This window comes from Hetaerina americana, unplaced genomic scaffold, assembly GCF_022747635.1.
Source record: "Hetaerina americana unplaced genomic scaffold, ioHetAmer1.1.p SCAF_5, whole genome shotgun sequence".
Lineage (NCBI taxonomy): Eukaryota > Metazoa > Arthropoda > Insecta > Odonata > Calopterygidae > Hetaerina > Hetaerina americana.
In genome coordinates, this window is record NW_027287095.1 from 22,512,667 (window position 1) to 22,539,423 (window position 26,757).

The 26,757-nt window shown below is 34.3% G+C and overlaps 2 protein-coding genes across 2 annotated transcripts; both read right to left on the reverse strand.

Moving 5' to 3' along the window:
- Positions 1-7,734: 7,734 nt before the first annotated feature.
- On the reverse strand, positions 7,735-10,446 carry LOC139694192 (uncharacterized). The gene is made up of 3 exons (XM_071592626.1): positions 10,369-10,446; positions 9,607-9,791; positions 7,735-9,135 (listed from the first exon to the last, which is right to left on the reverse strand). The coding sequence occupies exons 1-3, from the start codon at positions 10,376-10,378 to the stop codon at positions 9,010-9,012; spliced, it is 321 nt and encodes a 106-aa protein (XP_071448727.1). The 5' UTR covers positions 10,379-10,446; the 3' UTR covers positions 7,735-9,009.
- A 1,604-nt stretch (positions 10,447-12,050) lies between these two features.
- On the reverse strand, positions 12,051-26,333 carry LOC139693556 (uncharacterized). The gene is made up of 6 exons (XM_071591759.1): positions 26,329-26,333; positions 24,978-25,171; positions 17,879-18,081; positions 13,600-13,754; positions 12,406-12,614; positions 12,051-12,088 (listed from the first exon to the last, which is right to left on the reverse strand). Exons 1-6 carry the CDS (start codon positions 26,331-26,333, stop codon positions 12,051-12,053), a joined length of 804 nt encoding a protein of 267 aa, XP_071447860.1.
- Between the last annotated feature and the right edge of the window lie 424 nt (positions 26,334-26,757).

Genomic DNA, 26,757 nt, shown 5'->3' on the forward strand with positions numbered 1-26,757 from the left:
ATTCTTCTTTTACTCCATCAGTTTCCTGTCTCAGTTTTTATTCAATTCTTTGTACTTTATTTTAACTAGCTCTGTGCCACATTGTTCCATTTCCTTTTCTCTTCATATTTAAAATGCTCTCATCTGTAATCCATAGTTTCCATGTCCTTTTCCTGTCAAATGTTCCTATGGTTTTTTTTGTGGCTTTTAATATCCCTTTTCCGATATATTTCCATTTTTCTTCTATTCTACCCATTTCCCTTCCTTCACTCATGCATTTCTCTAAAGCTTAATGGTTCTCCTTTCATATTGCCCTGGTTAATGCTTCTACATTCCATTTCCTCAACCGTCTACCCTGTTTTATCCTCTTGAATCAGTTGCTACACTTCATTAGAAATAAATTATGATCTAAATCCATCTCAATCCCTGCAAAACTGAGGGAATCAATTACACTATTTATAACTCTGTACATAGCCATAATATAAGTCTTACTGATATCTTTCTGAGTCCCTGAGGATATTCCATGCATGCATACCAGTGATGTATCCCTTTTGTGTTGTCTCAACCAAGGGTATATTATGATTAACCCCTGTGTCCTGCAGTACTCTATTCCTTTCCCCCACGGTCATTCCTTATTCCTAAACTGTAATCCCCTACCATCTAATCCTTTCTTCACCAATTCCCCATCAATATCACATGTTTCTGTACATGATCACTTTAGAATTATTTCCTCTATGATCATAACCCTGTTAACTTCCTTCTTCCTATGAGTGCTTGGTGGCATGATGTATATAATGACCAAATTCATTGATTCAGCTTTTACTTCTACAAATAAGATTATATTCTATTACTCATTTGCTCTTTTTACTGCAGTATTTCTTACCTTTTTATTCCATATTTCAGTTCCATTTTCTGTTTGGCCTGTCCTTTTCAGCTCCTCAACATTGCCTTTACATACCAAGTCCCTATTCTAACTGCTTTGGTCCTCTTCTATTGATTCCTCTCTGCCATGGCTGTCAGTTCCGTTTTGCAAGGTTTTCATGCAATGACAACTGTGGAAGCCTTGCCTCTGCCATTACTGGGCACAACACAATGTCCGCAATGAATGGGTCCTGTCATTGCTAGGTTTCATATTCATATTTGTGTCCATCATAAATTTTTGGAATAAATATTTGAAGTGGTTCCCCATTGCCTTCCAGTCTATTGATAAAATGTTATTGAGGGTCCCTGGAAATTGCTACATTTCTTAGACCATGGAATGATGACCCTATAGGTATTCAATGTATCTTATTCTACAGTATAAAAATTCCTTTTTTTCATTAAAAATGCCTATCTTTAGCTCCTCAAACCATACAGTATATTTCTATTCGTGTTCTACCTGTTTCCTACCTTTTAAAAATATTTCTGTTGGTATTCCATCTATTATCCCTCTCTTATTATTTTTCATAATCCATAGGACTTTTTCTACTCTTGTCAAGGTTCAACATCTTGCTTTTGCATATCTTTATCTTTATTGTTGTACATCTGTGTGTATCTCTCTATTTCTGTCATTGTAGCACATTTTGGCCAAGTGCTCTTTCTGACGTGCAACAAAAGACTAAAAAGTTGAATTTTATTTGAAATTTATACATGTTCAGAGCTTCAAATTGAAAGCTAAACTATGTAATAAGGATATTGAAACAAAATAAGTAACTATGTAATACCACACACGCTTTGTTTAGAACAAGGCCTAGGTTTTGACATTGGATGTCAACATCAGGTGGTTTTCTGAATAAAGTGTGTGAGGAATTACAAAGTTATTTTTTTCATTTCAATTTGTTGTTTAAATTCCATAAAGATATGCCAGAGACAAAAAATCTAATAAGAACAAAACACTCAGGCTTTTGAGTTTTATCATCAGTAAGAGTGCTCTCAAATAGGTATGCTAACTTTCTTTGCTGTCTGTTTCTTTGATAAATTAATATCTGAGATATGCCCGATGCATTGCCAAGTATTTCACTTCCCCCAGTTAATATGAATTCTAGTTCAGAATGAGAACTTCCAAAAGACGAAAGGAGGATTATTTCATTTTCAGAAAGATGAGCTCATGGAAATAAAGCATCAGTTGAAAGAAAAACAAGACATGGCTCTAAAAAGTATAGTGGAAAAAACTCATATGATAAAAGTGAATGCCCAAAATTCTGTAAGAAGAAATAAACAAAGCAAATTAAAAACAGGTAAGGATAGTTTGTAATTCAAAGGCTACTTTTCATTGGCAACAGTAATAGCATAGCAGTAATCACATTTTGATAAGAGATAGTCATTGGTTTATTTTTCCTTAGCAAAGAAGTTAATGAATGAAAAAAAGTCATTAAGAGAAGCTGCTTTAAAGAAAGTAAGGTAATTTTATTGATGCTAAGTTCATGTAGTTTAACAAATGGGTCACCAATATGTGGGCTTCATTTTTGATACCAGAAGGAAGAGGAGCAAGCACGAAAGGCAGAAATCGTGCAAGAAATACAGAAGCTACACAAAAGTATGAGCCAACAATTAAAGAAACCTATAGATCTTACGGAAACATCAGGCTTGGGGCTAACCTGTGAGATGTCAATTGCAGAGGTTAATATATAACCCTACAAATTTTAAGCATTTTTTTAGTTTACAGGTCCATTGACTAAGATAAATGACAATGAAAAGATTTTGTTCCCATCAAATGTGGCTTCTCTATCAGTAGCATATTTGTCAATAAGCGAAAAAGAATAGTCAACCTGCAAAAAAAGCATATAAAACTGGACGTATCATCATAATATGGGGTTATTTCAAACAAATTAAACCACCTGAGAAACCATCATATCCCTCTTTAAAAGACACCAGATCTAAACGATAGCATGGGAGCAGTTTTTTAACCTTTAATTTCTCCTAATGCATGAATGACAAAGCTAATGGAATATGAACTAAACGATACTGAAGACACGGATGTTGCCAAATTGCACAAGGATGACTAGGGTAACAGTTTAAAAACTACATTTTCTATATATTGACTATAAACATATCTGGATCAAAATTGATGCACTCCATGGAATTGATATACTACCATTGCTGTTTTTTTGCTATACTGGGTGTTTCAGATTTTCTGCATTCTTTAGACAGAGCTGGATGAATGGATGAGATAGGTACAAATTTGAGCAAGAATATGATAAATGTGATTAAAGACTAAGAATATTTATCTAAGGAACAAATAACCATAAATTAAGTATAAAATTATTATCAAAGAGGTGAAGAAGACACAAAGAGTAAACACAAAAAAGAGAAATCATGTGTTGATAACTACATACATATGCACACACATACATGCTTACATACATATGCAATTCTTTTCATTCAATTCATTCATATTCTTCTTTTTTGCTAAATATACATACGTACATTATACTATATCTTCACAAAATAGCTTAGAGGGCGATTACAGTTGGCTAAATTACACCTTCAAAGAGAAAGGGAAGAGAGGAAACTTTGGATTAAAATGCAACAGCAGCAGAGGAGAGAACTGTTGAAACAAACAGAAGAGTATATAAAAATATTTAATCAATCAAGGTAGGTGATATCTAATTGCTATTTCACTAGCATAAAACTCAAATCCTGCATTATCTAAAAATAATGAAATATCAGATAATTACTGCGACTCAATGCATTTATTATTCCAGAAATAAACTGTTTTCCAAAAAATTAGTATTCATAATGAATGAGGAAGAACATCCAGAAATTGCAGAATTGAAGCATCAATTAGAAATGAAGAAAATGGAAAGAATGAGAATTATGCCAAGTCAAAAGTAAAACTGAAAGCAGGATAAAAGTAATGAGTAATATCAAAAATGAAATAATATGCCTATTCATCACTAACCTTAGAGCAATTATAAGATTAAAGAGGTTTGCATTCTACCATGTTACATTTTCTGTCAGTATCAATCTCACTTCAACTATTTAAAAAAATATTTAAAAGAACCAAAAGGTAGATAGATAGATTGGAAATGTATTGAAGCACCTGAACAGGTGCAAGCAGTCAAGTTTTGAACTTCAATCTCTCATATAAAAAAATTGAAATTAATTGCAATGTAAATTTTTGAAAGGCCTTCATGTATAGTATATTCACATAAATGGCATATCGCACTTAAAGGCAGTATAAATAGAAAACTCAAATCCTAGAAGACTAACCACAGTCAATGGTAGATTCAATGATAGTCACCCTCACAGATGGCATATTTTTTATAGATGAATCATTTATAGTTCACTCAGATTTGTAGTACTGGAATAGCTTGCTTCATAAAATATTTACCAAGCATAAGTTATCAATTGTGGTATGATTGCTCAGGTCTCTGGTGTCTTCATATCTTACTCTCCTCTAGTCTCCCTTTCAAATATCCATATTTTTTTCCTCCTTCCTAAACATTAATCATTTTCCCTTCTTCCTCATTTTTATTGCCCTCCCACTGTCCCCTCCAGCACTTCACATGACAATTATTCCCTTGTCTGTAACTCTATTTTTGATCTATTTTTCTTCCTGCGTGAAATGATTTTACCCTTCATTTCATTTCAAAATATCACCACAACTCTTCATTTCTAATCCTGACTGATCATTTCATTTTGAACACTTTCTTTTATATTCATGTCTCAAGCTATTACTCATTTTTTCTCTTTTCCACAACTGTCCATTTTTCCCACAATACAGAAAACACTCCTAACAAAAGACAAACATCCTCTTCCTTAGCTCCAGCTCTAATTTATTTCTGAGTGATATTAGTTCTTTCTAAAAGCTTTATTTTTCCAAATTAGTTCTTGTTTTTACTTTTGCTACAATTTACCAATCCTTTATTACTTGTTTTCCTAGATATTTTTTTCTATTTCCATTTGCTCCAGTTTCTTTTCTTCCCCTTGGATCTGTTCTTATTTTCTAACTTTCACCGTTTTTTTTATTTTGAGCTTGCATTTATTTTGGTTCACTCTCTGGAATCCTACTTCTCACATGTGGTGGAAATGAAGTGTATAGTGTCTCCGTAACCTTTGTTACTCCCAAAATAATCTCAATGATAAAAACATGGAAATAAACTAGATACACCGTTTGTTCAATGTAAAATTGTTGTTAATATATTTTGACGAACAGAATGTTTATTATATTTCAAAGTATGATAGCACACCACAGAGAAGGTTCAAAGGTATTTTCATAGCAGCCTACTGTGATAACATACCAGGTACATTCACAGCAGTGAAAGGGTTAACATTTAATTCTGTGGATCAGAACATTTAATTTTTTTCTACTTGTACCTTCTCTCACCCTCATATTGACCTTCCAGCACTATAATCTATCATCTCCTTGATGTAGATGTAAAGAAGAGTTTAGGATAAATATCACTCCTGCTTCACTTATGATCCAAATTCAAATCCCTTCACCCTGCTTTTCCTATTCTCTTAGCTGCTTAATGCCTCAAATATAGTATTTTTTTCTTTTCAGTCAGCTCCCTTCCTCCTTAATATCAGTGACAGTTTTCCCCATATGATGCAGTCAAAGGCCTTCTCCAGGAGTATAGAGAAAATGTGAATTCCTCTAGTTTTTCTTCATATTTTTCCACAATATTACTGCCCAAATCATACCCCTTGTCCCCCTTCCATAGATGAACCCAAACTGCTTTTTGGCTATGTTCTCTTCCATTATTCTCATCGGTCTCCTGCCTTAATTCTCTGGTATTAATGAAAGTCAATAACTAGATGAAAGACTTTCTACAGCCTAACTGTTAATATCCCAATTGTTTAAATTTTTCTGCTATCATAAAATATTTATATTTAGAATATAATTTTTGGGAAGGTACATGAAGACAAACATAGAAACTACATCGACAAAAAACGGATGATATTATTTAATGCATATGGGGTGTTACATGAAGTAGTTCAGCAGGTGAAGCACTCAATTACTAACTGGGGGCCCCTGGGTTTGAATCTTGGATGATAGACTACCTTTAGACTACACCATCAAATATCCGCATAGTGCAACTCTATGGATACTAGATTATCATGGTTAACCAAATGGTAGAAGTGGGAAAGGATCTACCCCTTAACCTGAATGTATGAATTTCATATCCTGAAGATTGCTTTAATGAGGGTTTTGCACAAGATAAGCATGACCCTTATTAAAGCAATCTACATGTTGATTGCTGTGAAAATTATGCTTATCTAGCCTTCCAGGAAATGTTGCTATTTTATTTCCAACAGTTATAAAAAAATAAATACATTTATCTTTATGCATTAATGGAAAGAGATAAGATCTCAAAATGAGATTGGTGGAAAATTTTTGTCAGCTGTGGATGTTACCATACATTGCTTGTATGAAGCACCATGAAAATGATAAGGCCATAATGAATGATTTCTGAGGGTTCAATTCCTAATTAGTAGAAAGGAAAGATATCACTAAGATTTTGAGCAAGAAGTGAATGAATGTTTAAACTCACTAATATAAATAGCTCTCAAATATTTGGACAGATGGTGCTAAAGAAAACAAATACAATATAGTTTTGCTTGAATGTGGTAGAAGCAGCAATACAGGTAATTGTACCTGTAGGTAAAAGCATGACAATAGTTTTTGAGAGTGTGGGATAAAAATGAAGACAACGTTTGAAGGTTATTTTGAAAATTACAGATGGCCATATGAAGCTCAATAGACTCAATATATGTAGTATATCATCAAGTAAATTTATCCTGTTCAGTGTGGCTTACTCTTTGGAATTGGTCTCATCACACGCAGCAAAAAGTGAGGGTATCATGCCTCTGTAACCTTCATCTTTCCCCGATTTCAAATGTATAAAAATAATAATAAATCTGGTTCACTGTTTTAATTCACAGAAAAATTTTAATAATTAATTTTAGATTCATAGCTTTTAATAAAATATCAATGTATGGTGATCTTTGCTTATGGAAATTGCTGTCATAAAAGATGCATTAACAGTACTCATGTGATAATTATTGGTCTCTTTACAACATGTAATCCATCAAGTACCTATCAAATATTAACTGAAAGCAGTCACTTTCATGACTGTTCCCAGTCACAGTTTTCTTTTATACCTGAGGTTGATGAGACAAAATGGAAAACTTGGATGAAAATAACATCCACAACATCATCTTTGCATATATTACACATTCTTTTTTGGCTAAAAGCCATAGTCACCAGTCATGATGAGGGTAAAAACTGAAATTCGATGCTGCTCTAGATGAATTTGAGCCTATTGCTGCATATTTAGGAAAATGAGTTTTACTAGATAGTCAGAATTCTAGGAAATGTATGGGCCACTATACAACTGGTAATAACCCTAAACAAATATTCATGCGTGATGAGCTTAGTGTGAGGAAAACTGTGAAGTCGAAGAAAATGAGATTCTTATCTCAAGAAAGTACAGGGTAACTATTGAACAGGGAATAAAGTGCTTCCTGCGCCAGAAAGGAGTGGGTGTATGGAAAAGGATAAAAAGAAAGTTCATTCACAGTGCACAGGGAGAAGAAACAATGGTTTATAGTAGTTACTATGTAAGCGTACTAGATGCAAAAAATCCAGCAATTATTCATTTCTCTTTCTTATATTTTGTATCCATCTCCAGATCCATATCTAAAAGGTCAAAAGTCTACATATGCATTCTCTTGTGTAGTCTAGATTTTTTAACTGAAAAAGACAAAATCATTTAGAGTTTCCCTTATAATTAATCATATACTCATGAAAGGAATAATTTTACAAATCAGAGTAAAGAATTCTACTAATGATAGTTACAATATATTTATATAGATCAAATGCCCACACCTTTGCAATATTTTTCATTCTAATCTCTAATGAGAATAATTATGAAGGTAATACTCGGCTATAGTTTTGCTGTTTATTACTCCTTTTACATGTTTTTTTCAACATTGTGTACATATGCTATTTGCTCAATTCCACTTTTTGAACATACTGTGAACACTTTATATTTTTGTCACCTTTATATGTTTGTTACAAAATACAGTATAGTATAATCATTGATTTGAACTCTTATAAGCTTATGATCTAGTTAAGTAGATGGCAACATGTATATTCATAATGGCCTCATCCTATCATGTTTTTTAAATATTTGCCCTTTGTGCGGCAAACAGTATCTTGCTTCCTTTTAAGCTCATGGTAAGTCTTGGCACACACACTAAGTACGATTCAAAGAGGACTGAGCACCTCCTGGACTGTTTCTGAAGGGAATACTATTCTATTGTTCCAAGTCAAGCTTTGGGAACAATAGAATGAGCAATAGGTGAAATGTTGTGAACATTACATAAGTGTGTAGTGAATATTTGGAAGCAATTAAAATGCAAAATCAATAATTTTTTTCAGTAGAGCAGTTCCACCAGACTTTGCTGATCCCCTTTCACTCAATTAGTAATCATTGTTTATCTATAATTCATCAATTACCATAATTTTGGGTTCCTTTTTGCCACATATGCTATTCCTTCAGTTTCAGAGAGTGGTTATAATTGCAAACCATGAAGTTTCTCTTTCTTTAGTGGGATAAGCAACTTAAGTCACAAAATGTATCCCTATCATATAGCCAGCACATCTGATATTTTCTGAAAACACATTAGAGCACATAATACACCTGGATATAATATATTCATTCTTTTACTCGTGAACACTGTAGACTAGCATTGTAAAATGCAATCAATGGCCACATCAGGGCATTGTAATATATGTGCCGAGTATTGATTCTCGCTGAGGAAACCCAAACTTAGTGTTAAAGAATATTTTCTACTATATCTCAAAAACTTAACCAGGAAGTTCTCTTTACCATTAATAATAAATATGCATATATCATATATAATGCATAAAATGATAAAATAGAACCAATGAGTGAAAATTGTTGCAATGCCCACACAAAACAATAACCAACAACAAGAGGTAACAAAGAAGATATTTTTTAAATAAATTAAAAATAATGATACAATGATATAAGTTTTTCAAATAAAATAAAACAATATTTCTTTCCATTTAGCCTCTTCCTATGGCTTTGGTAAATCTTTCCTCAACAAATCAGACAGTTCTTTTTCTAATTGCATCCAACTATTACTGTGAGTGAAGAATTTTTTTGATAATGAGCTAGGCTTCTTTGGAATAAAAGGACAAGCCTGTAATAAATAGATAAAATTAAAAATAATTTCTGTCATGTAATAGTTGATTATTATTTTTATGATTATATATCTGCCCATCTCATATTAATTTTAAGCACAGGGTGCGGCAACATAACTTCTTTTTTTGAAAGCATTTTGCATTTGAAAAAAGGAAGTTATGTTGCTGCACCCTGTATCATCAAGCTAATATCCATCTAGTGCCTTGCTGTTTTCATCGGCAAATTTTTTATTGCACATTTGATATTTATGAGAGGAATATTGAGCAGATATTTATAAATTAGGTACCTCAATTGGTGAATCTGATTGACAAATTCATTACTTTCTACCAACATAAAATTGTATCATATTGGACAAACTAAGATGAAAATAAAAAACAACAATCTAGTTTTTTTCCTGGCCAAAACCTCTTCCAACAGTTTTACATTGAGAATTAATTACCTAATAAGACCAAAAATAATATTTTCCTACCTTCTTTGGAGTTGAGTCTTTACTCTGATCATCTCCTTTTTCTTGGTGGTAATTTTCTATTGCAGGAGCAATAGCAGCCACTGGTCTTTTCATTCCAAATTTTCTTAAAGTATTTGGTTCACAGACAGAGTTCTTCCAAGAGGAATTTTCATCTTTGCTTACGGAGTGGTGTCTTTCTTGTAGACCTAAAAATATTATTTGGTGATAAATTGAATATCACTTTTACAATAACATTACACGAATGTAGTTATAATAATGTTAAGTGTAGTTGTGTACAGCACAGAAACATGGTCATTGAATCAGGATGATATGAGTAGATTGGGGACTATTGAAATATGGGTTTGGAGAAGGATGGAAGAGGTTATGTGGACAGAAAGGAAAACAAATGAAGAAGTGCTAAGTATGGAGAGGGAATTGCTGTGAGAAATCATTAGAATACAGGAAAAATGGATGCAAAGCATATTAATTGACAATGGGATGTTGAAGACTGTGATAAAGGGGAGAATGTTGGGAAAACAAGGAAGGGGTAGGAATAGGTTAGGGATGTTTGGGTGGAATGAAGGGAGGAAGGAAGTACATGGGGATGAAGAGGGGCTTGTTGTGGAGTAGGGTGTTGGGTTGTGTTTTGTGAGAAGAGATGAGAATTATTTGTAGTTTGTGACCATCCAAAACCTACTGTAACTGGTAGATTACCTATAATAATGTATCCATGGGCAAAAATTGATTACATGCATTCACCAAGTTCTGAAAGCCTCGACTTACATAAATCCATGGCTACATAAATGTGGCCAATGCCCAAGAAGATGCCATATTGCTCAGTGGTTTCCAAGTACTAATATATCATGTATCTTATCAGCATATACAAGGTTTCCATAAAACAAAACTTTTTCCTCATGTGTGCTTGAAGTGCTTAGTACAGACCATTGGTTAAGTGTGTACATAAAGCAAAACCTATTGGGGCTGATAATATGACAGTGCACACCATTATCACTGAAAATTTGGCAACATGAAAGATCTCTCTAAACTCCACTCAAAGGTCTTGACGGATGACCAAAAGCAGAATTGTGTCTGCTTGCATAGAACTTCTACAACAGTATCGTGACAATTCGTCAAACCCCTTACAAACATAACAGTTTCACGTTTAACTTTGCGGAATTCCTTCATGATGAGGGTAAAATAAGAAACTTTGAACTTCCACATAAAGATTTAATATTTCACTAAGTGAAATGCAAATTGTTACAGGCTTTTACAAAAAGGGAAAACTAAAAGTAATCAGAGACACTGAAAAAATAGAAAATCAAGCTGCAGAATGAAGTAACAATGTGTCAGGTCTTGTTTAAGAGTTGGAGGAAGGAAATTGTTGCCAATCTTGATGCCAATAAGGATAAAAGAGCTTTTAGGGGAACATTTGCCAGTTACTTCATTGAAAAAAAATTAGCTGAGTACCTGAGGGATAGACCAGTATTGATGAATGACATGACTGAGGACATTCACATTAGTTCTTGAATTACACAGTGTACTACATGAATTTTACTGCAAGGTAATTCCCAAATTCCTCTGTGACTAACATTATTTTAACTTACACAGTTGGTGTTGAACACATTTATTATGTACCTCAGGTATTGTCTTTATGCTGATTTACTTTCTATTGAGAAATGACATGACTTGAGGTTTAGAGAAGAATGGATACCCAAGAAAAATGGCCCTAGTAAGGACTGCAAAGAAAGAAAAGAACAAATGGCAAGACTGAGGCATGAAAAGAACTATGTAGGAGACTGAAGAAAATTTAGCTGCCTATCATATATATCCATGTATGATACCATACGATGTCATCTCATATGTTGCAGGAAAGGCGGATATGAAAAGCAAAAGGCTAAGGTGGTGAGTGAGGAGAATAAAATAAGCAGCATCAATCTAAAACATAAGGGCCGAGTTTCTGATCTTGCATATCAAGGAACTCATGAAATATACTTGTCGGAAATTCTACATTGGCCACCCAAGGAGAGCAATGACGTGCAAGATTGAAGAACACCAGAGGGCCATAAAAAAGAAACAAATCTTCCTTTTGACAATTGCTTAACATGCATAGCCAGAACCCAAACACCAAATGGAATTTGACAAAACAATGTTGTTGACCAAGGAAAATTACCATTTTCCCATAATTATCAAGGAAACAATGGAATTATGAAGAATCTGGAGAACCACAACCGGGAGGTTGGATAAAATGTCAGCAAAACATGGGAAAGGCTAATCAGATCTCCTGGTCAAATAATATTCCTGATGTACCTCTGATGGTGAACACAATTTCCCGACCTCACTCATAAAGTCCTTTACTGCCTAATTTTACTTATTTCTATCCAGCCTGGAAAACACTTCCACCTTCCATATACTTATCCCTCTTCCCTGTAGTATTCCCTAGAATCTTTCATCACATTTCATCAGTACTAAATTATAGCCTGAATCTGCATTAGCTCCCAAGACACTGTAAAAATATATCATTTTAAGGATATACACTACATTTAAGGACTCAGTCTATAATATATTAACTGTGAAAATTCTACATTGGTCAAAATAATGCAATATCTTTAATTTCTTTGATGAACTAATAAAATAAGATACAAATAGTTGAAGTTTCTTACTCATTTAGATAGCTTGAGTAATCAGTTACTACTAATATATCGTTTAATTACAAATGCATAACAATAAATGATGTCAGTTCCTGTGCAATGAGCTCACACCATTTTATAAGAGAAATGATATAAAGAGGTGTACCAAAACATTGAGGGAATACACACTTACTTTGTTTATTATCATGGAATGGTAAACTCTCACAAACCCCATGGTGTGAGCTAGTATTTGTGGTAGGACAGGATACCATTAGAGGCTCTGGCAGGAATGTCAGCTGTGCTTTATTCCTTGAATTATACCAATGGTCATGTTTGGCCTCTTCATACTGTTTTTCCAATGTCTCAACTTCCATTTGAGCTTGCTTCAAATATACTTGAAGGCTATTAAAATTTTATATAAATAAAAATAAAAGGTCTGTTTTAGAAGTAGTGGAAAATTAATTCAGAAACCTTTGAAATACATCTTTTTCTGGGATGAAGCAAACTTCCTGGAATTCTCACGCAAACCATCTATTGAATAACTTGCTAAAAACCACGAGTCACCAATCTCTTGATCTACTTCACTAGTGTATTAGAAAATTAATCCAAAATGAATAAATTCAATTTATAAAATTCACACAAGTTGGTGGTGGATCTGGGTTGGTTGGTGGGGAGGGGGAGGGAGGGTCCTGGAAGTCCCAGGGGAGATTGGTGTTCCTGGAATGCTTTCCATGACATTTTTTTATTTATCCCCATAAATCGTTAAAAATTAATCAGCACCCAAAACTGAATAAATTTTAAATCTATCAATTTCAATTCTTACTGGCTCCAGACTCTTCTCCACCTGCTCAAAATTTTGGCCCGGAGATTGCCCCTCCCAAAGCTGACCCTGAATCCACCCCTGCCATCGGCTGACTTGTAGCCACAAGTTAATTGATACTAATGAGGCATGCCTAAAACAACTTTTACCAGATTTGGAGCAATTTTGTGTATTCTTACCATGATAACCACGTTTTCAAAAGCACGGCAATTCTTGGTCAATACTCTCCAAGTTCTCAAAAGCATGATATATTGCATATATAATTGAAATAATATGAAGATTCCATTTGCATAATGTTAACCTTATAGCAATTTGAATTCATTGGTAAAGTTAGGCAGACATTTAAAAAAATTCTCTGAAAGTACTATGCAATTCATATGATTTATGAAAATTAATTTTATAGAGCATCATTTTACGAAAATTAAGAGGTGTTATTGATGAGAATTTGTTTAATTTAAATTTACTTCCTCAAGGCTGAAAATTAGATACTACTTTTAAGGTAAAATGATGGATTCCTACCATAAAAAAATAATCTCTGCCAATTGATGCTGATTGCCTTTAGCTAACCTTATAAATTCATCTCCACATTCAGGTTCCTCCCTTAGTTTTTCTTTCAGTAATTTGACATTCTTTAAGTTCTCCTCTGTCTCAGTAAGTTTCTCTTTTGCCTCCTCAATACTTTTTTCAAGGGTTTCCAGATCAGTTTCTACTACTTCTTCATTCTGTGAAACTGATTAATTAAATTTATCATGTCAAAGGTTTACTCATCACAACTCACCCACCTTGATGATTTCACCTCTCTATTAGATTACATGATCATTAATAATAAAAATTGTACATTAACTAATACAACCTGAGATTGTATTCAGAAAGTTTTTCTGACCAGGGGAAAGCAATCAAGCACATTAACTCATACGGTTTAGATATACCACCATATTTTCTGTAGTAGGGGACTAAAAAAGGAAAAACATACTTCTGACTTGCATTTAAACCTTGTGGCTTTGACTCAAGTAGGAGAGGTATCCACGAATTAGTTGCAAGACAGTTACTAAATAAACAATCTAACAATCAGTGGACAGCTAAATATAAGATATCAACAACATTAATCATTGATGTGTTTTATGGGAAATTATGTCTTTTATGACATCATATAGTTTTAAGTGAAACTAGAAATTAGAAATAGGCAGAAGCTTAGGAAAAAATACTTTGGGAGTAATAGGAAATGCAAACTATCCATTGTTATACATATTACCATCTCTTGTTCCTAAAAGAACATTGTGATTTTTTTAAAAAGGCAGTATAATAAATGGTAGAAATGTTGCTTTCTTTCAAACTCTGCATCCACTTTCCAAAAAAAAGTATTTGAGAAACATGAAAGACAAGCGTTTTTGTCCCCAAAGTCCATTTCTCTAGCCTATTAGTAATTTTATAACACCTTTAAAAGCAGTCATAAACAAAATATAATCAGATCCTATGAAATATTTACTTGTGATAAGTATTTTACACTATCATCACCATAATCAATGAGAAGGTTGGTTTCAATCATCCTCATCATCAACTCCCTCCTCTGGTGAAAACTTCTTTGAATAATGCAGTTCTTCTTATGCCGCTATTATTTTGACCATTTTGATCCAAAACAGTAAATAAACTCTTCTACCTGCACTAGTTTTTGCCCTCCAATTTCAACATTTGACTTAGACTTTCTTCTTTTCAAAAAGCATTGTATCGCATAAGTTAATCTTCATTAAATACCTTTCACACTAATTTTCTAATGCACTCAGCAATACTTTTAACACCTTGGTTGACTGGCTAACTAAACCACATACTTTCACTCCTGCCTCTAATCCTTCCTATATCTAACATACCATTGCCTCCTCATGTATATTGAAAAGAAAAAGTGATAGTGGGCATCCTAACTGCCTATCCTGGATCTACATCCACCATACACAACTGAGCATTCTGAGACATGCCAAGGTTGCAGATTAGTTGCTTATCCCTCCAATCTATTTTAGACTCATTACTTCCTTTTTACTGCTGGGACATTATGTACACTACCTTACTCATGTAACCTACTTATCCTCTTTTTAAACCAAAATGGACCTTCTTTTTAGTAATTGCTTGCCCTCTTCATCATCCTTTTATTGTGATCCCAACCATTATCTTTGTGACATAGAAACACAATCTGATGATCCCAAAGGCATCACATGCTACTGATTTTCCCATTTTTGGGATGAGTATATATGTAAATACTTATCTAATAAAGTCCTCCAGCTAAGTCCCTCTTTAATGAATACTTTGAATGATAGGCATTGAAACTTCTGTCAACATATTTCTAACTCCCAAACAGATAATTCTGTAGAAATATTATTTCATTTCCTTCTCTAATCCATTTTCCTAATCATATGTTTAATGATATATTTCATATGTAATTTATGGCTTTCTGACCATTTTTCTGTTTAGCGTTTCTATTTTTTCATCGCCTGCTTCCTTTATTCCTTTTTTGAGATATTCACATCTCTCTTCATGTGTATCTATCCTTTATCCACCACCAGAATTTTATCAGCTGCCACCTGGTACTCCTTTTTCACACCAATCAACTCTAGTACATTCAGTTTTATTTTACTTCTTCTCTTTTTCATGCTCTTAAATTTGGCATCACACTAAATGATCACTAAATTGTGAACCAAATACCCATTTGCTCCCAGTCAGTTTGAGATGATCACAATATTCCCAATTCTATGTCTAGATATAATATAATCTAGCTGGTATCTCTGAGAATTTCCCATGTTTACCCTAATCTACCGTGGTGCAGTTTTCTATCTTTACCTTAATATATGAGCTGCTAGTTATGCGTGTAATTAAGCTATTTCACCAGTGAAACTATCATTTCATCACCACGGCTATATCTTCTGCTAAACCATACTCTCAGGCCTCACTTCTTTCTCTTCTTTCGCAAACCACCGTATTCCAATTGCTCATTCTTTATCAAATGTTTTCTTCCAGAAACTCTTGAAATAATTTCCTCAACATCCTCATCTACTCTGTCTACTTCTTCCTTTCTATAGTTACTATTGGTCATTTAAATCCGGATGAGAACCAAATTTGTTGAAGTTGCTTTAATCCCCACAAAGAATAATCTAGCACTTATCTGCTCTGGGCACCCTCAGCTTCACCGAAGCTATGTGATTTTTTAGGTACCAGACTTTCCTGGGAAACCATAGGCAGCTCAGGAAAATGAACTGGCCCTCCTTCCCTGATATGTGAATTTCACATTCTGCTGGACTTGGTGCAAGGTGAGCTCTATCCTCACCTATCACAACAACCCTCACGTTAATAACTGTGGTGGTTATTTGTTCCATGATTACTGCTGGTCTTCCTATTTTATGTTTGGTTCTAAGACTGCTCCACATGTATCCTCCTCTCCTACTTTAGATTACTCTATATTCTTACCCCATAAATCACTGCTCCATTTCCATCTCAGTGCACACAAATCTAATACATCTACTTCCTTTCTCCAGTACTCTCTTCAAGTTTTCTAACTTTCCAAGCATAAGTATCATCTTATCATGCCATATCCTAATTCCAACAATTGCAGCCCTCTTCTGAATCTTTTTTTGTCATTTTCACTCTGCTGTGCAAGGATTTCAAGCGATGATGACAGGGGAGGCCTTGCCTCCCCCATGACACATGCTTCTGTGGACCAAGTTACATATATGATAGAAATAATTTTCATTTTTAGTTAAATCATTTCCTTGGCATAAATAATTGAAAAGGTTTCCTTTTGCCTTCCTCAATAGTGTTTTTAATGTGAAACCATTGTAATGGCTCCTTGCTGGGGTCAGATGCCTTTATAGCTGCCTCACTGAGGAAGAGATATTGCATAGGACTACCTTTTGTTTGCTTCCTACCCTTCAACCTACCTGGCATACTATATGTGACCTATGCGTGATTGTTCAAGGCATGGCATTTTCTGGATAACTGCAAATAAATGGGGACCTGTATGATCAATTTTGCATCATATAGTCTATATTTGAAAACAAGGTTGGAAGAGATATTGAGTGGGAATGGCATGCTTAAGACTGTTAACGGGAGAATACTGGGAAACAAAGGTAGAAGGCAGAATAAAATTGATGTTATGGATGAAATTAAGAGTAAAAAGTATGGAGAGTTTAGGAATGAGTAACTATAATATTAAGTTATTGTTTGGTTAGGGATGGGTCGCGGTAGTCCAGGGGGTAGAGCGTTGGACAACTGACCATAGGGTCCTGGGTTCGAATCCCAGGCAAGGCACCTGCAGCTCCACCCAAGCTATGTGATTTTTTGGATTCCAGATCTTCCGCGGAAACCATAACCGGCACAGGGAAAGGAACTGGCCCTGATGTGTGAATTTCGCATGCTGTAGGGCTTAGTACTGGGTGAACTATCACCTATCAAACCGACCTTTGGGTTAATTACTGTGTTTATGTTTTTTTATATAGGAGTGCAATAGAGCATAGTTCCAAGGCCCATAAAGAAACCTTCCTTTGCCTTTTAGAATGCTACATATTAATTATATTTTTATTGGATATCTGTAAACAAGTACCTGTTAAAATTTCTTTTTTAGTAGTTACTCTTTTATTTTTATTTGACACCGCAGTGCTCAATGGCCCCCAATCTTCAGCAAACTGACGTAGATTATTGCAGAATAATTCCCTATTTTGCCAAACTTCTTGCTGCTTATCACTCTCCAGATGCATGAATGTCATCAAGAAAAAGTGTTTAGTGTTTGAGAAACAAACATTAAGTTGACTAATATGAAATAGATCAACAACAAAAGAGTTGAAACTTTAAACCGCCCAATATTTACCAAAATTCTACTTTCTTTGTCATATAAATCCTTTAATTCTTTGTGTATGTCTCTAAGAATTTCTACTTCTTTTTCGAGACTCATTAGAGTAGCATCTTGTTTGTTTACTTCAGTTGATAATTTTTTCAAATCATTTTTCAGTTCTTCTTTTTCCAATGACATTGTAACTATCTCTGATCTAATTCTTGATATTTCAGTCTCCACTAGAAATATAAAGTAATTATTGAGTATTTAAAACTGTCTACTCCAACTATTAATATACCTACTAAAATAAGTGGCCTGAAAATCAGCAAAAACTATAAATATAGTCATTAACTTTCACTTTTTATGATTAGAACTGTCGTATGTGATTTCATTCTGGGAAATAAACTGAACATTTCTAAATTTGGTGGATAGTCTTAAAAAAGTATACTCTCTGATGGATAAAAAAGTTGATATATACCTGATAACAAATCCTTAAAGAGTTGAACAAAATATAAACAATTACTGTATCTTGTATGGGAAAATCATTAGAAAAAGAAATGTCACGAGGATGCATTCATACTTGTTTATATACATGCAACTTTAAGAAACAGGCCTTAGACAACTTCTTATATCATCACTTCCCTGGTAAACTATGTAAAAAATAGTGAAGTGCTACGCAATGCAAGTGCAAACTACACTGAGAAAAACAAATGGAGAAACAGATGGGATAGCAAGGAAATGATGATGTCCTGACAACAAAGGTTTCATCTGGGGCAGCATACACTCAGAAACTAGTATCTTATCTGGATCAAGTCCACAACTGTTGGAGTGGCCAAAATATTTTAAAAATCTGCTTAACATATCAAAACCAATGATAGATTAATGAGCAAACAATGTGCTATCCAGATGTATAAGGTTTTGGTAACACATATGCTGATCCTGAACCCCATGATGATATTGTGGTTTTATTGCTAACTACAAAAACACAGAGCATAATTAATGATAAATTTGAAATATGAAACTAGAATGATTGAAGATTTTCACAAAATCATCACCTGCACCTTACCAGCTATGTGGTGATATATGCATAAATAGTGCCATGAGAGTTTTAGCATAGTTTTTCAATGGTACAGCTCATACAAAGGAGGTAGATATGGAAAAACAGCAAAGGTGGAAGGGGCAGGCATTTGAGATACAAGAGAGTCAATAAGCCATCGATGATAAAAATTATACAATATGACTTGTACATTTTAACATATCAGTAGGAGTAATACAAAAGACTAATATCAACCAAAATATATACTTCCTTGCCAAACAGGGCTCCAAGGAGGGCTAGAGTTATTGATGCTAAATTCAACTCAGGGGATTAGCCATGAATGCAAGGCCTTCACTTTGATTTATATTATTATTTCAAAATTTGAAACCTTTGTAACATCTTATTCACCACCATAGCAATCATAAGGAGGAAGAAGTCGATAGGATATACGATCAGTTAGAGGACATAATCGCATGTGTCCCGCTAGGAAAACATTTGATAGTGATGGGGGATTGGAATGCAACAGTAGGGGAAGGAGGAAATGGTGATGAAGTGGGGGACTATGGTTTAGGCACGAGGAATGACCACGGGGAGAATACAATTGAGTTCTACTGGAGACAGGGGTTAGTCATCACCAACACTTGGTTTAGACACAACAAAAGGCATAGGTATAAGTGGAAAATGAATGGTGACTCAGAAAGGTATCAGCTAAATTATATAGTATATTATATATAGTTAGGCACAGGTTTAGGAACAGTGTGATAAATTTGCACAGCTTCCCGGGAGCGGATGCGGACTCTGACCACAAATTGGTTGCTATGAAATGTAGCATCCATTTCAAAAAGATAAGGCAAGGGCAGCAGGTTAGGAAATGGAATGTAGAAGCATTAAATGGATTGACAAGGAAGGAGTATCAGCAGGCTATAGAGAAAATCATGGATGACAGCAAAGAGTTGAGTACTATTGAAGAAAACTGGGAATGTATCAAGAAAGGGGTATCGAAAGCCACAAAAACAATTATAGGAACCGTTAATGGGAAAAGGACAAGGAAGCCATGGATTACAGAGGTAGGAATGAAAGTCGCAGGGGAATTCATAAAATCAGTTAGGTTTGCTGATGATCAAGCTTTAGTTTGTCAGTCAGCCAAGGGGTTGTAAGCCTTTCTGAGTGAATTGGAAACTCAGTGCGATAGATATGGGTTGAGAATCAATATAAATAAAATAAAGGTTATGCGATTTTTCAATATGAGAAAGGCTAAGCTAAACATTAAATTAGGAGGGAAAAAATAGAGCAGATGGAACAATTTACGTACCTCAGAAATGTTTTGGACCAACACGGTCAAAGTAGTAGGGACGTAAGGAGAAAAATTGCACTAGGAAAAGAGGCTTTCACTAGGAGGGAATTGATGACAGGGGCGTTGAGTAAGGATATTTATAAAAGACTCGTCAAAACTTTGATATGGAGTGTAGTTATGTACGGTGGAGAAATGTGGTCACTGAAGCAGGACAATAGAAGTAGAGTGAAGGCTTTTGAAATGTGGGTGTGGAGAATAATGGAGAAGGTGAAATGGACGGAAAGGAAAAAAAATGAGGAAGTACCAGGTATGGTGGATGAGGAGAGGGGTTTGTTGGGAGAAATTCTACAGAGGCGGGAACAATGGATGAAGGGCGTATTGATCGGCAATGGAATGCTGAAGAATGTAATAGTGGGGAGAATGTTAGGAAAACGAGAAAAGGGCGGGAACAGGATAGGGATGTTGGATGGGATGAAGGGAGGAAGTACTCAGAGATACAGAGGGACTTGATGTAGAGTAGGTTGCTGGATTGTGTTTTGTTAGGAGTCACAAAATATTTATTTAGTAGGTGTGCCCATCCAAAACCTACATTAACTGTTAGATTACCTTTTAATAAATTCACCTCCATATTGAACTCTTTAATCTTTTTGCCACCAATTGATGAACATGAAACATGATAGCTGTTTCCCTGGGTACCCTTGTTCACCTCTTATGTTGTAAAAACATAAGTATTGGTATGCACATAACCAGATAGATGAGGAAAGTTTGCTACATCAGGTGGCATTTGAAGGGATAAAATAATTAAAATTGATAATTCTTGGTGTGAATTGATGGAATTGATTAAAAGACCTGATAGTCCTCTTTGCCAATTAAAATGTCACAATAAAAAGTTGATGATATGTGAACTGCTTTGTCTTGAGGCATTATCATTAAATGTAAATTGAAGCTTAGTGCAGGTATTAAAGGTAAAAAGAATGAATGTAAGATCAGATTGACCAATATTTCATCATCCATACTATCTCCATTTTAACTAAATTTTGAAGCTGAATGTAGGAAGATATTCAAATCGAAAAAGGAAAATTAGGAATAGTTTTTAACTTGATGCTCTCTCGTTAGAAGTTATCGCTTTTTCACGTGCTTTCCTCATTTTCGGACGAAAATATACTAATCTTGTTGGAAGCAGTAACCTGGCTCGGGCAATGATTGTTTTATGTTACAAGATTTATTTAAACACTCTTTTAATTGAACATTATGTCTCGGTTTTTCACCCACCATATAAACCGTAACTTGGCTCTTGAAAGAGCCGACAAGTACAACTAATTCGATTCTTTAGAAAGTGAAACATATAAAATTCGGACACAGACACGGTTACACACACACACACACACACACACACACACACACACACACATATATATATATATATATATATATATATATATATATATATATATATATATATATATATATATTAAACTTATGAATATACCATATAAAATGTTTCTAAAATGGGGTACATACACGAGAACTTACCTGCATGTAATTCATTTCTTTGGCTTTCAGCATAATGTTCAGATATTTTTATATTCTCAATTAAAGCATCAATATTATCTCCGATGGAACTCATAGCACAAAAAACCCTTTACCTCTTAAATCAAAGCAAAGAATAAACCGTTAGCACACGCCCAAACAAAAAGTAAATCAAAATCACCGCTGACAGGAGAAAAACGTTAAGCCGCATGCGCGCGACTTGAACGAAATTTGATCGTCTTCATTATCTTCGCCTTAAGTAATTCGAAAAACTTTAATTTCAAAGTGAAGGAAGATTTAATGATCAGAATTCACTTGAATAGATGTTAATGAAAATCTTTGAGCATCGGCAGAGGCTGTAAATTGACCATTGAAGAGTCTAATTAAATTGCTGTTGCATTCATAATTCCTCCCTCGTGCCGATATTTACCAAGTAGATTCGTTGGATTATTCTCCCCTTTGTGTTCTAGAGCAATCTAATTAATCATAACTAAAACTTGCCTTACTATATTTCTATATAGCGACTTAAGTGCCGTTCTCCGTGGAATTTTAAATGCACTAATATGTAACGTACAAGGGTTCAACGATAAATTGGGTATCATTTATTAAAATTACTAAATCGTTGTCGGATGTAGCCAAAACTAGCAAGATTAGTCAAAGATAAATAATATTTCATTACAATTTCTGAAACTTCAAGAATGTAGAGTACACAGCGGCAAAAAATAATCATGAAATTTATTTGCACACAATATGCCGCAGGACATGTTCAAAACATGACAACATTAAGAGCACCAATGAGGAAATTAATACAGAAGCACAGAAAAAATAAATTACTGATGAACACCATGATGCTTTTGATATGTTCCTCCTTGATATTTTGATATGTTCCTCCTTGATATTTTGATATGTTTCTCTTCGTATGTTTCTACTCGAATGCCGCTTTTTCCTTGGCTAGCATTCATTCTTGTTGAGTTTTTAATGAGCCAAATTCGCCTGAGGTTTGGGATTCGTTAAGGTTACAACATTTCCAATTAAATCTTTCCTTCTGTCAGATCCGTTTATGTCCCCTTGAAATCCAGGCGAAGTTAAACTCCGGTCATTGAATTTAGAGATTAAGTTTGGAGTAAAACCCACGAAAATAGCGGATGACCATCCTTTAAAAATATCTTCTTTCGTTGCCATTGAATTGATGGTAGATATAAGGTTGGAATTTATACGATTTTCATTTTTAATACAATCGATAATTATACCCTCGATTACTTCCGGAAATATTTCCATGATTTTGTTAGTTCTGCAGTGGAAACTCAAATACTAATACATATACTCAATTTTTCAGCGCAGTGCACAAGTAGCTATGGCATCATGGGTTTAAGAATACAAATTGTTTGTGATAATGAGCTCACATAGGAATTCACCAATCATGGTTACCCGCAAAAATGTTTTCATTGATGAAATTGTATTTCTCATACTTTCGTAAAGCAGCTTGTACATTTCTGTTTTTCTCTTGCCTCAAACATCATAATTTTTTTAAACTTGAAGTTCTATTCCAGGTTCTGGTACAACTTGAATGTATTTTATAAGAATAGTGCGGAAAACTATAGTGGGTGATGTCGAGTTGTGTTTTTTGTTGGAGAGGCAAGTAAATATATTGCTGTATAAATGTTTTAGGACGTGACCATCGAAATCATAGCATAAGCGGTAGAATACCTATAACAATTATGCATATTATATTGTAGCTAAATTTTTGGTTTTCTAGTGCCCTCTTGTACCGCGCCTGTGTGGTCATTTATAGAGTATTTAGTAGAATTAGTATATTTTGGAAAAAAACGAAATATATTCGCCATACTAATGCCAATGTATTAACATAAGTGGTAATGGTATTGATAGGGAATGAATAGATCTACTGAGTCGGTATGATTGTCCGGAATACTGTTTTGAAATGCTAAACCCATGCCCCATTCCATACCGTAGCAAACATTATTTTTCCAATCCAACCTATTACTTACTCCCTGATTTCCTTTTTGAAACAGCAAATAAATTTAAAAAAAACAAATTAAACGTTTTCTGTGCTTCAAGGTAATCTGAAATCCTATTATACGTTTCCTATGTCTCAATACGGAAGATAATAAATATTTGTAGATGTATTTTGGGCATTGTGGATTTTTAGATGCTTGAAAAAGTAGAGTAGTAAGTTATGCAGTAGGGAAATAGGGCATGCATGCAGGAAAAATAATAATACTGGAATTGGAAGAGCCTTCCTATCTTCATTCTTGCCATTCCAAAGCCTATCTTAAGCTCTCCTCCCCACTTTCTGCTCCCATCATCCCCACGTGTCTCTTGTCTTTTAATATCCCACTACCTCTCAGTGTGTTTTATATCCAATTAATCTGACTTCCTCAAATTTTTCCTCACAGAATTCTTTCTCCTCTACCATTACTTAATTCATTTGCATATATATATATATATATATATATATATATATATATATATATATATATATATATATATATATATATATATATATATATATATATATATATATATATATATATAATATACATAACCACAAGCAGTCCCTACCTTGTAGGTTAATACTTATTGTGTTGAACTGAACCTGTCAGCTTTGCAGTCTATCTCTCTAATCTTATATTTGTGATACCTCTGCCCGTAGTTTGGGTTTGCCTGGGGTTTGTAATATGCTCCTTATGTTATCAGAAAAGGACCCATCTTTCAATGTTTTTGATAAGTTAAATCTATATTGTAAATGCCGCTGTGTAAGGGAATCCCAGCCTAAATTTTCTAGCTAAGTAATTGCATTACTGTGTTGGTCATAACAATGTTTGACAAATCTAGCCCCCCTCTGCTGAACTCAATCTAATTCCGTAACCAATTTATCTCTTGAGGATCCCATATACTGATAGCATACTCTAGGTGGGGCCTGACTAGGGCAAGAGAACATCGTTTCTTCACTTTTTTGTCGCATTTATCTAGCACTCTTTTTACAAATCCCAATTTTTTAGTAGCACAACCACATATTTCTCTTTATGTGCTTTTCCCAGGACAGATCGTGTGTAATTGTTACACCCAATTATAATAAAGGTCATCAAATTATTTATAATATTTCACACCAATTCCCTATATTTAATGCCAGTCTATATGCAGCTAAAGTGGTGTTCCTCAATAACTATGTTAATGAGATTTCTCACAAAATTTTGAGACATATTCTACCAAATTTTTTATCTGATTTGTTCTCTGCCATGACAATTGTGGTTTACTGACATTGGGACCATTGAGACCAATTTCATCTAAAGAGGGTCTTTTCAACAACAGCATAACTGCTACAGCTTTTTCTGGCATATTGAGGAAGCTCCCTCCACCCTTAGCCCCTCCAGTTTTTACTATGGCCAGTCTTTGCCCTCTGAAATCTTCATTTGGTGAACATCGTCCTTTGGGACTGATTTTGTCCTTCCTTGGGAAATGAACAAAATAAAATCCCACACTGCACTAATTCTAATATTCACTTACAAACTTTTTGACCTTTCTTATTAAAAACCACTAAAGGTATTAAACTCAAGAATGTAAAGATTTCTTTGAAGATCTTACACAATCTTACCTTTAAATATTATGCTCAACGTGCAATATTTCTCATGTTTGTTTAGTGAAGTTTATCTCAAACTCCCTTTTTATTCCAGGCTCCACCTCACCTAACCTAAGAAATATTTACCAATGACTTCAGGCATTTTGGCACCCAAAAATCAAAAGTGCCATTATTATTTACCTTTGTTTGATTCCTCAGGCTTTCGTATGCTCTTCTAAGAGATTTCTTTAAGCTCTAATTAACTCGATGCCTACATACAGGTATATGCAAGCTAAAAAAGTACAACAAAGAGGCAATCACAATGTTCAAAGGGGATAAACTTAGAAACAAGAATAAGTTGAAATATAGACTATGAATCAAAGAAATGAGCTATCCAAAAAAAGATAAAAATGAAATTTACCATGACAATAACTTTTAACAGAGTCATCCGCTAAATGTGCATTACAATGCAAAAATTTCAGAGTGTAAAAATCATTTGTCCATCCCAGCCAAGGCAAATGATTTTTACACTCTGAAATTGTTGCATTGAAAAACAGAGGTCTTCAATCAAGGTACTGGAGGTGGATGTTGGAGATCACATGGACTGATAAGAAAGAGAAACAAGGAAGCACACAAAAGAGGAGGAAAAGGCAATATAGGTGTAAAAAGTAAAAGACGAGATGGATACAATATGATAGATTTTCTAGGAACATAATAGAAAAAGGGAAGTTGCCATTAGGAAGACAAAGGAACCAAACTCATAGTCTAAGTGAAGAAGGATGTCCAATGGAGGAGCATATTGGTGCATATGAGTGAGTCAGAATTTAAAAAAGGAAAGGTAGAGAGGTGAAGTCAACCTAAATAAAAATACTGATGACATATCCATAGGGGCAAGATAAGTTTTGTGTACCCTTAATTTGCTCCCAAGGCAGCATTTTCACTAACTTTTTTAACAGGCATTTACTTGCCCAAATAAGCAAAACAGATGGCAGTCTTCTCCCGCAAGTAAGCCTGAATGTGACCAAGTAGCTGGTACTTCTACCACATACCCCATTTCACCCAGTACTGATACATGACTTGTCTTAGGTTCAGACTCATAAAGTGAAGAAAAATCAGAGTGTCTTTTCCCCTGATAGTCTTCCTTTACTTTTGTTCATCCTAGTTCTGCAAGTGTTTTGGAATCTCATAGGGGCCCTAAATTGGATAGGATGAAATAAATTGACTATTAATGAACAAGCATGAGTTATAAAATATAAAAGGAACAGCAGACAAAGTAAAATCTACAGCTAACTCCCTTGTATGATACCAAAAACCTATTCGTATGAATATAATAAAGAATTTATGGATTTTAAAAAGTTATTCCTTTTACTTGAGAGTTTACTCGCCAGACTGTAATCCCAGTAAACTTTGGTTTTACAGAAAATAATAAGGCATTAGAGTGAGGAGAAATAGGGTCTGTATAGCTCTAAATCTCCCCA

What these genes read in the sequence shown, in the direction of transcription:
- LOC139694192 (XM_071592626.1), bottom strand. An exon ending in AAGACTCAACTCCAAAGAAG is followed by an intron (nt 9,136 to 9,606) that starts GTAGGAAAATAT and finishes TATTTATTACAG; the next exon opens with GCTTGTCCTTTTATTCCAAA.
- LOC139693556 (XM_071591759.1), bottom strand. An exon ending in ACAAAGAAAGTAGAATTTTG is followed by an intron (nt 13,755 to 17,878) that starts GTAAATATTGGG and finishes TCAGTTTCACAG; the next exon opens with AATGAAGAAGTAGTAGAAAC. An exon ending in TGTGGAGATGAATTTATAAG is followed by an intron (nt 12,615 to 13,599) that starts GTTAGCTAAAGG and finishes AAATTTTAATAG; the next exon opens with CCTTCAAGTATATTTGAAGC.